This window comes from Archocentrus centrarchus, chromosome 21, assembly GCF_007364275.1.
Source record: "Archocentrus centrarchus isolate MPI-CPG fArcCen1 chromosome 21, fArcCen1, whole genome shotgun sequence".
In the NCBI taxonomy this organism is placed as follows: Eukaryota; Metazoa; Chordata; class Actinopteri; order Cichliformes; family Cichlidae; genus Archocentrus; species Archocentrus centrarchus.
In genome coordinates, this window is record NC_044366.1 from 3,637,396 (window position 1) to 3,647,627 (window position 10,232).

The following is a 10,232-nucleotide window of genomic DNA, read 5'->3' on the forward strand; positions in this document are numbered from 1 at the left end:
TTGGTGGGCAAGGCACTAGTTGATATTATTTCTGCAGTGAGTTGCAACAGTAAGTGATGTGAGGAGTTTAAATTCTCTGCTCGTTCATGCTCAAAAGAATAAAATGAGTCCGTCCGGCCTCTCGGTCCCACTGAACCCACCCAAGTTTATAGACTCTGAGCTTAATTAACATTTCAGAGTCACAGCAGGGAGAGTCAGGGACAGCAAGGACACGGTGCATACCTAGAGATCCTAATCTCCATTAGCATTTTAGCATTTACCCAGAGTGAGCATGCACTTTTTGGTGATGCACCGTTATGACGTGTTTTGTTTTGGGCCATGTTATGTAACATTTGCACTGAAAGTGTTGATGGAGAACTATAACGAAGGTCAACAGGAGCTTCACTGTGTCACATGATGGGGTGCCAAGAGAGGAACTGTGGTGCTGCATGAGGAAGTCAGGAGTGGCGTGTGAGGGTGGTGCAGGACATGTATGAGGACAGTGAGACAGTGGTGAAGTGTGCGGTAGGAGTGGCAGTTGGGTTCAAGGTGGGACTGGGATTACATTAAGGATCGGCTCTGAACTCCTTCGTCTTTCCAGTGGTGATGGACAGGCTGGGAGGTGAGTTCAGGCAGGAGTCTCCGTGGAGTAGGGAGCAGGTGGAAGAGAGCCTGGAGAGGTGGAGGTATGCTCTGGAGAAAGGAGGAATGAGGTCAATAGAAGCGAGACAGAATGGATGTGGATGAGAGGGAGACAGGTGGAAATGTGATGAACAGAGGTAGTGCAGGTAGATGAGTTTAAATACCTGGGGTCAACCATTCAAAGCAACAGACAAGAGAGGTGAAGACGGGAGTGCAGGCAGGGTGGGAGTGGGTGGAGACGAGTGTCAGGGATCGTAGTGACTTGATCCACCACTTTACAGGCCGCTACTGAAGGGCTGCGATGCTGTCGTGATCACTTGATTGACGCGTCTCCGTGGGTTAAAAAATGAGTGCCACACACAACATCCATGCAGTGAAGCTCATCTCATTTATTTCATATTAGTGTCCATAACAAATAAGCACTTAATAGCTCTATACAGACAACATGTGTGCAACTAACGCTGGCCACCCCACTCCTAACACTACGGTGACGGTCAGAAAACTGCGTGCTAGCAGCACACCTGGCTGTCATTATTCCCTCACCTATTTAAACTGTCACCTCTTACCGCCCCCTAGCATACAGACACTCAAACTACAATCAAATAATATAAATCAAAATAAAGGAGAAGAAATGGCTCTTACTGGGATGATGTGTGAGTTTTGGTGTGACTTCTGTTTCGGTACCAGTTCAGACTTTACATGTATTCAGTGGATTTTTTTTAACCTAATTGCAGCAGCAGAGAGGACTCCTGGGATTCAAAATCATGTGCTTTAATGTGGTCCTTCATATCATGATGGTGCAGACATGTTTCCTCCTGCATGTTCATGGAGGCAGGAGAATAAAATCATTAGAACGTAGATTGCTGGCTCCTCCTGTGCCATCACATTTTAAAAAGTCCCGCTGTTCATGTGGCATGTGTGCGTGTTCCTCCAGATACATGATGAAGTTTCCGTACATTGACCGGACACGGATAGCAGTGTTTGGAAAGGTGAGCCTTCCTTCCTCCTCCAGTTTGCTAAATTAAATTTGTGGAAGCCACAATATTAAAAAATGTCTGTTTACTTCAGTTGCTGAAATTATGAAGTGTCAAGAAGCTACTTAGTAAAATTTCTACTGAGTGACTCCGATGATTGAATCCGAGTTCATTTTTACACTCGATGGATTTCAGCAATTAGAGATGAATAAATGTTTGTGTTTGCTCACTTAGGGATACGGAGCCTACATAACATTAATGATGCTCAAGTCTACTGACAGCCTGTTCAAATGTGCGTGCGCCATGTCACCAGTGACCGACTGGAAACTCTATGGTGAGTAAATTCACATTTATATCACATAAAGATACGTTTTTATGTAACTGGAAGAGTGAAGACTGTTTGTGTGGAGGAAAACTAAAGACTTAGTATTCTGGCTTCCTCCAAACGCCGTGCTGTCGGGGTAGTGTGACCCACTGTGGGAGATTAGTAAAAACACTGTGCTGGACTTTCCCGTGAACTTCACACACTTTGCTCCTCGAATGCTTTCAGGCAATTTCTCTGCTTGTGTTGTTCCACAGCAATAACATGGAGCACATAAATAGACACAGATTATATGTGCTGGATTACATACCATCCTTATTTATTTGGCTTGAATACCCTAACTACACTGAAGGTTCTGTATTGCCTTATACTGCTGGCAGATAACATGGAGAACATGTTCTGGTTCTGGGTCTTTGTTAGTTTTATTTATTTATTTTAAACTGATTTTCTTTTTAATGTTCATATTTTCTTAGTGACCGAGTATTTCATTGTCTTCCTCTTCCTTACATGTCACACATGCCTTAATGTCACGGGTGCGTTTGACTCCTCAGTATTGCTCAGGAAGCTTCTGCTGTGGCAGCCGTCAGAGCTGTTTGAATTCTCCAAATGCAAAGGAAGGTGCTTCACTGCTTCCTTTATTGCCTCCTTTACTAGAGGAGGTAATAAAGGAAGGTAGGCTGCACCATCCTTTATAAAAGGAGAGGAGGTGCTGCTATCTCAGAATTCATAGTGATGCACCATCCAACCATTCATCATATTCATGCTGATCTGTGAATATATAATTTCTAAATTTTAAACTCACAGGTTAACTGTGAACATTATGCTGCTGTAATAAAAGGTTTCTAGTCCAGGTGTGGTCAGATTCTCCTTCACACCTCTCCTTGACCTCATGATGTTTTCCATTGAGGTCGAGGAAAAGTGAAAGGGAATAGGAGATAGGAGGTAATATCCCATGTCTGTCTTCCCTCCACCTGTTTCTGATGTCCTGAACTTGTGGTGGCCCCGCCCTCGTTTATCATTTCTCATCGCCATATTGCTTCAACTCCTTGATTCAGTAAAACTCTGGTAATTTTCCTAAGCATGAATTTATCATCTCACATGTAACAACATAGACTCAAAAACAAAACTGAATTTTCGCCTGCTTTCCTGAAGAAGCTGAAAAAGGTGCCGCTCACATCGACTACAACTGATTATTCACAGGATATTTAACCAATTAAAGTAAACCTAAAAGGACCTAAAAAATGAACCTAGATCATTTATTAATAAACTCAGGAAACCTAAATCTTATTCTTTGATCTTCTCCTTTAGTCTTTGAGTAAAAGCCTGTTTGAAATGTTTACGCCTGAAATGAAATTTCTGAGTGAGATGAATCTGCCTCTCAGCTTTAGACCACTGTAAGTGTGCTCTGCAATGATGAGATGACACAAAGACTTTTTCACCAACACAAGCTGTGATTTCCTCTCTGCTGAAAGTGTTTCATTTGGGCCCAGAATGGCAGGATCTCCACTCTGTGCAGGTCCTCAGCTGCGGCTGAAGCACTGTGTGCTAGTGGCACTGTTAAGAATGTCTCCCTTCTCATTTGCACAGCATCAGCGTTCTCTGAGCGATACCTCGGCATGCCGTTACGGGATGACAGCAGATATCAGGTGTGTGTTTACTGCCTCCACGAGCATGTTTCCTGTTGATCTTTGAAAGTGTTAACATCAGTGACACACCTACAGTTAAGCTCCTGCAGTTACTGAACGCCGCTGCTATCAAAGTCAGAGGCAGCGATGCTTTGCTTTTCTTGTTCTTTTTTTTTTTAATGCTCTGCAGGATTTTGTCACTCATCTGTCTTTGGTTACGCTGAGCTCCGGTGTTTCAGATCACATGCTGAAGTTTTTTTATTTTCAAGCTGCAGCAGTGAGCCTGTCGCTCTCAGGCCTCTTGATGTTCAGCTATCAGATGTGCTTTTGTCCCAGTGTGATGGGAACGAGGCAGCGAGGAAGAACAAAACTGTTTTTTTACAAGCACAAACAACAAATCTGACCCTAAAAAATATTTCACTGCTTCGGCTGCGCAGCAGCTCCCCATTCTTCTCATAATTTATACAATCTGTGATATTCCAAGCATAGAAAATGATGTCTGTGGAAGATACTTTATCACTTAAAGATCTCTAATTAATTTGAATGACTCTGTCTGTGTGTGTCTGCATGTAGAATGTAATTTAAGTACAGTGCCATTCATTTGATTACATTCTGCATCTTGTTTTATTTTCGTTTCTCGATGCCAGTTAGCATATCTATCGGTTCATTATCTCCCCGCTCTTTCTCGCAGTTTTCCAGCGTGCTGCAGAACGTTCAGGCTCTTAGGGAGCAGACGCTGATGCTGGTGCACGGCACAGCAGATGGTAAGTGGAAAAATAAATCGTAGATAAAAATGAAAATACGGTATCTGTGGTGCATCACTGCTGAGCACAAAGAAGCATGCAATCCTGGAAGGTAATGAGGCAAATGCTTTTTAATCAAAAGATAAATGGAAAAGTGGGTTATCTAAATTGATGCTGGGATTTCCAGAGGAAAACATTCCCTGATTAACCATGCATGTCGGATTTGTTGAGGCATTTCTGTTCTCCCGGAATCTGATTGTCTATTCTTTTTTCTCGGTTAGGATTCAGGCTCAATCTTGCTGACATTTTTCTCTTTTTTCCTCCCAGCCAATATCCACTTTCAGCACACCGCTGAGCTCGTCAAGAACCTGGTGAAAGTTGGAGCAAACTACTCGATGCAGGTGTGTAACCCAGACATGGCATTACCAGGTTATCAGACTGCAACAATGATCTAAATGTATTTTTTTGCATTTATGCAGATGCTGTAAATAATAGATTTAAATGTCCTAAAAGTTTCACACTGTGTTGAATTAGCCCAGCCTCACTGAGGTCAGACTGAATATGCAGACACCAAAGGGTTCGAGAGGCAAAACCGGGGGGGGTGTGGAGCTAAAAGAAGTGAAAGAGTCTGAAATCAACAGGAAGTCAAACTGTAGCATCATATATTGATTTGGTGCACTCACAAACAGAGCAGGTCATTTAAAAACTGTGATTGCCAAAATGTGCCCCAAGGCCAACTCACCATGCTCAGCTGTAAATGGAGCAGTTCTGAATGCAGATGCATGAGTCACATACTTTTAGATTACTTATTATTATCTCACATTTCTGTGATGAATAAAAGCCATTGCATGGCTTAAATATTTTTTAACTACATGTTAATTTTCACTACTATTTATGGAGGCTTCTTTACTTAGAACAAAAAAAGAAAAGAAAAACAATTACTGGCATAAAATTATCAGCAAAATTTCTGTTTTTAAACAGATTTCTTTCTCTCTAAAGAGTTTATTCTGTTTTTCAGTGTAATGATGGCCTCCCTCATGCTGACATTTCTTTGGGTGTCATAATTAAAATGTGATAAAATGTGTTATAAAAGGGCCGTTTAGCACTTTCTGCCTGGACTACAGTTATTATGTCTGCTTCATTTGTCATGAAACAATGAGGGAACTGACCACCTGACCACAAAACTGCTGCTCAGTCAATTTGTGTCTTTGTTAAAGAAATGATGGACTCTAAATGATAACTACCAGTTTGTGTTTTGAAAAAAAAAGAAAAAAAGTAGAGTTAGTGTTAAGCACAGTATTGTTTACAGTTGTCACTTGACTGGAATAAAGTGTGTTGGAGCTGAGAGTTAAGTTTCCTTTGGCATTGTGTGACACTTCTTAATGAGAACACATTTTTATGAAATAAACTATATGACAACATTTCACACTGAGAGCACTGCAGTTACATGATGTCCATTTTAACCAGTACGTTACCAGAAATCCCAGAGTCCCAAGATTATATTAGATTCAGCTTCAAGATTCACTTCAATTCAATTTTAATTATATAGCACCAAATAACAGTTACCTCAGGAGGCTTTATATTGTAAGGTAAAGACCCTACAATAATTACAGAGAAAACCACGAGCAAGCACTTGGCGACAGTGGGTAGGAAAGCCTCCCTTTTAATAGGAAGAAACCTCCAGCAGAACCAGGCTCAGGGAGGGGCAGCCATCTGCCGCAACTGGTTGGGGGTGAGAGGAGGGAGACAGGACAAAAGACACACTGCGGAAGAGAGCCAGAGATTAATAGTAACTAATGATTAAATGCAGAGTAAACACAAAGAGAGTGAAATGAGGACCAAGAAGTAGTGCATCATGGGATAACTGAAGCCCAGGGTGAGGTGACTCATAGACCCTCTTCAGCCAAACGGGAGTAGGAGGATGTATTTCCACCTGGAGTCCTCGGATGTGACTGTAGGGATTTTGTTTTTCAACTTCATGACTGCCTTCAACAGAATCCAGCCTCAGCTGCTCGGAGAGAAGATGAGGATGATGCAGGTAAAGTCAGCCATGGTCGCATGGACTGCTTAACCTGCAGGTCACAGTATATTCACCTGAGGAACTGTGTGTCCGGCAAGCTGCTGACAGGGACTCCACAAAGGAACATCCTGTCCCCCTTCCTCTGACTTCCAGCACAACTCCTACACCTGCTTTCTTCAGAAATTCTCTGATAACTCAGCGATCATGGGTTGAAGGAAGAGGAATGCAGGGGCATGATCGGGGACTTTGTGGACTGGTGCAGCCTCAACTGCCTTCAGCTAAATATTAGTAAAACCAAGGAGATGGTGACTGACTTTGGGAGGAAGAGACCCACACCAGCTCCAGTCACCATTCAAGGCACGGAGGTAGAGGTTGTGTCCAGCTACAGGTACCTGAGCATGCAGCTGGATGATAAGCTGGACTGCTCCAGTCACACAGAGGCAGTGTACAAGAAGAGGCAAAGCAGATTATGCTTCCAGAGAAGGTTAAAATCCTTCAGCATCTGCAGACTCCTGCTCATCTTCTACCAGACTGTGGTGGCTGTTCTTTGCACTGTTCTTTGGGGTGGTGTGCTGAGGGTAGGGGGCATGCTTTAGAGACAGGAACTGACTGGATAAACTCATAAAGAGGGTGAGCTCCACAATCAGGGCTGAACTGGACTCTGCTCAGCAGGTGACTGGGGTGAGGATGCTAAAGAAACTGAACAGCATACTGAACAATCGTTCACACCCACTGCACGACCTGGAGGTGTTTCAGGAAAGCACCTTCAGTAACAGACTGATACCACCTCAGTGAAGGACGGAACGAAGCAGCAATCAGACTTTTTAACGCTAACCCCTAACCTTCATGCACAGTTGTATATAGCCAGTACAACCATTGGGAATGTTCTGGAGAAGAAAGCAATAGAGGTAACCCAAGGAAAACAGCAGCATTTTAATGAGAGAAACATTGTAAACAAAGATCCTAAGTGGCAGTGGCACAGTGGCAGCTCACCTTGCAGCCGGAAGGTTGCAGGTTCGAGCCCCTGTCCCTGCGCTGCGTTGTGTCCTTGGGCAAGACACTTAAACCACATTGCCTAACGGTGGCGCCGGTCTCTGGCTGCATGACCGCAGATGCTTGTCTCTGGATGAGTGATCTGGAACCATCATTGTGTGCCTTGTGCGCACAATGACAATGAGTTGAATCTAACATCTAAAACATCAGCAACAATCTCCAGAGGGCAGGAGTGAAGGTAACACAATCTACTGTTCACAGAAGACTTCATGAACAAAAGTACTGAGGCTTCACCAGAAGCTGCAAACCACTAATTAGCAGGAAGAACAGGAAGGCCAGGCTGGAAATTGCCATAAAGTATAGTGACAAGCCTCATAAAATCTGAGACAAAGTCTTATGGAACGATGGGACAAAGGTGAACATTTACCAAGGTGATGGAAAGGCTAAAGTGTGGAGAAAGAAAGAATCTGCTCCTGATCCCAAACATACAAGCTCATCTGTGAAACACAGTGAAGGTAATGTCATGGCTTGGGCTTGCATGGCTTCTTCTGGGATGGACACATTAACCCCTTAACTGGCAAGGGCCCGGTGACGGGCCGTTTGTAGTCCCTTTTATATGGCAGGCTAGACCCTCCCATTTTTATTGACACGTCATTCGGCCAATCATGTAACTGGCTGCACCAAATCACCTGACAAAGCTACGTGACGCCCTCTGAGTATTATTGGCTCTGGGAAACCCATTTCTTAACATGATTGGCCGAATGAGGTGTCAGTCAAAATGGGCGGGTCTAGCCTGCCATATAAATGCACTTCATTCGGCCCGCGGACCAGACGCAGCCGATTAATAGGCTATGAAATGGGTTGTTCAGAGCCAATAATGACCAGAAGGCGTTATGTAGTTTTTGTCAGGTGATTTTTTTGCTGCCAGTTAAGGGGTTAATCTTCATTGATGACGTCACCATGATGGTAGCGGTACAATGAACTCAGAGATCTATAGAAAAGTTTTGTCTGTCAATTTAAAGATAGATGCAACCAAACTGATTGGGAGATCCTCCATCGTGCAGCAAGATAATGACCCAAAACATGCTGCCAACACTACAAAGGAGTTCATCAGGGGCAGGAAGTGGAGGGTTTTAGACTGGCCTAGTCAGTCTCCAGACTTAAACCCTATAGAGCATTTTACCTGCTAAAGAGAAGACTGAAGGGAGTAACCACCACCAGCAGCCCCAAGACAAACAACAGCTGAAAGAGGCTGCAGTGAAAGCCTGGAAAAGCATCACAAAAGAAGAATGCAAAAGTTTAGTGATGTCAGTGGGTCACAGGCTTAATGCAGTTATTGCAGGCGAAGGATTTGCAACTAAATATTGATTCTTGTTCACTTCAGACTCTTTTAAGTTCGTCTGTTCCAATATTTTTGGGTGGCTTCAGACAAAAGGTGCAATCTTCTGAACTTTGTATCAGATCCAAATAAATAAAAGCTGAGATGTTGATCTTTTGTCTCATATTGATTTTTTTATATCAAACCCAAATGTTTTCAGTCTTCAGCAAAAATAAAGGGACTGGCCTCACGGGTCCAATACTTCTGGAGGGGGCAGTGTATATATTCACTGAAAGGTCAATAACTTTGTCTTCCCTCTGTTTGGTGCTATGCGAACAGTCTACACTGGGTTTTTAAAGGGCTTTAGCTTAAAAAATAGTTTCCTGCTCCTGGAAACAAATGATAGGAATGAAAGTGAACCAAAAAAGGATGCTAAAAGACACAAAAATGCTCCACAGACCTGAGAGGAGTTGCAGAGCAGAAAGCTCAGCTTTTGCAGAGCATTCTGAAAACTGTTTTTCATGTCTTCACCCACCAGATCTACCCAGATGAGGGGCATTTCCTGTCTCAGCAGAGCCACCAGCACCTCTATGCCACACTGACCAGTTTCTACAGGGAGTGTCTGAAGGAGGAGTTGCTACCGCTGCCCGATGAAGAGGAGGAAGAGGAGGAGTAGGCAAGGGGCTTTGGTGGTCAGACCTTTGGCAGAGCTTGAAGAATTTTGCTAAAATCCGTCAAGGCCTTTCGTGTTTGGACCAAGTGTTTAGCAGAAATAGACACTGGGGTAGAGCTGCTGATGCTCCCAAGGTGTGTGTGTGTGTGTGTGTGTGTGTGTGTGCGCGTGTGTGTGTGAGCACTCCAGTGTGTGTCTGTGTATGTATAAATGTGATGAAAAAGATAGCTAAAGGACACGACGAGTGACACTCGCATTGCCGGGACTTGAGGCGCGAACTGCCGTCTAGCATAAAGTCATTTAAATTTTGGGACGCTCAGTTTCTCGGCAAAGCACACAGAAGATCTTCTGCAGGCTCTCCGGGCTGCAGTCATCCACACTTAACCAAGTGCATGGTTCTCTTCCCCCCCCCCCCCCCCCCTGCCTTTCAGCTTCACTCATTTTTGCCATGTCAGTCTGTGGAAGACAAGAACACAGATATACACCTTTGATCTCACCTCTCTTTTGGTTGTTGTATCGTTGCACAAGGAAATGCTCCAGTCATCTGCAAAAATGTTTAGTCAGGCAAGTTCACTGCAACCCGAGCAGATCCTGAATAAGTGCAATTTCCTGCTGAAACCCATCGCCCACCCTGAATGGAAACAGTCTTTAGGGGTCACACTTTATTGTACAGCGGTCTTGTGTAGACATGTACAATGCCTTATGAGGTTCAACATACTGTAATATTACTTGCTGGCAGTGGTAGTCACGCATTAGCAGTGTCATGTAAACCTATGTCAACTCAGGTCCTCGAGACACAGCATTGCAATCAGTTTAGAAACTCTTAAGTTTGGGATGAAGACAACAGATTTATAGGCCATGTGGTAGATTCAGCTTCACGCCACACTGAAAAAGTTCTCCATCTTAATATGTGATTTGAATCTTAAATCAAGTTGCACAACTT

The 10,232-nt window shown here is 43.6% G+C and overlaps 1 protein-coding gene across 2 annotated transcripts in view; it reads left to right on the top strand.

Moving 5' to 3' along the window:
- Window positions 1-9,689, top strand: part of dpp10 (dipeptidyl peptidase like 10) — a 255,717-nt gene extending 246,028 nt beyond the window's left edge. The window contains exons 21-26 of one of the 2 annotated variants that reach the window (XM_030758245.1): window positions 1,556-1,610; window positions 1,830-1,929; window positions 3,505-3,563; window positions 4,234-4,306; window positions 4,613-4,686; window positions 9,155-9,689. In XM_030758245.1, coding sequence (XP_030614105.1) covers window positions 1,556-1,610; window positions 1,830-1,929; window positions 3,505-3,563; window positions 4,234-4,306; window positions 4,613-4,686; window positions 9,155-9,292 — 499 coding nt within the window. In that variant the 3' untranslated portion in view covers window positions 9,293-9,689. The remainder of the gene's footprint in view (window positions 1-1,555; window positions 1,611-1,829; window positions 1,930-3,504; window positions 3,564-4,233; window positions 4,307-4,612; window positions 4,687-9,154) is intronic. The other variant, XM_030758247.1, reaches the window with a different exon arrangement.
- The last annotated feature ends 543 nt before the right edge of the window (window positions 9,690-10,232 follow it).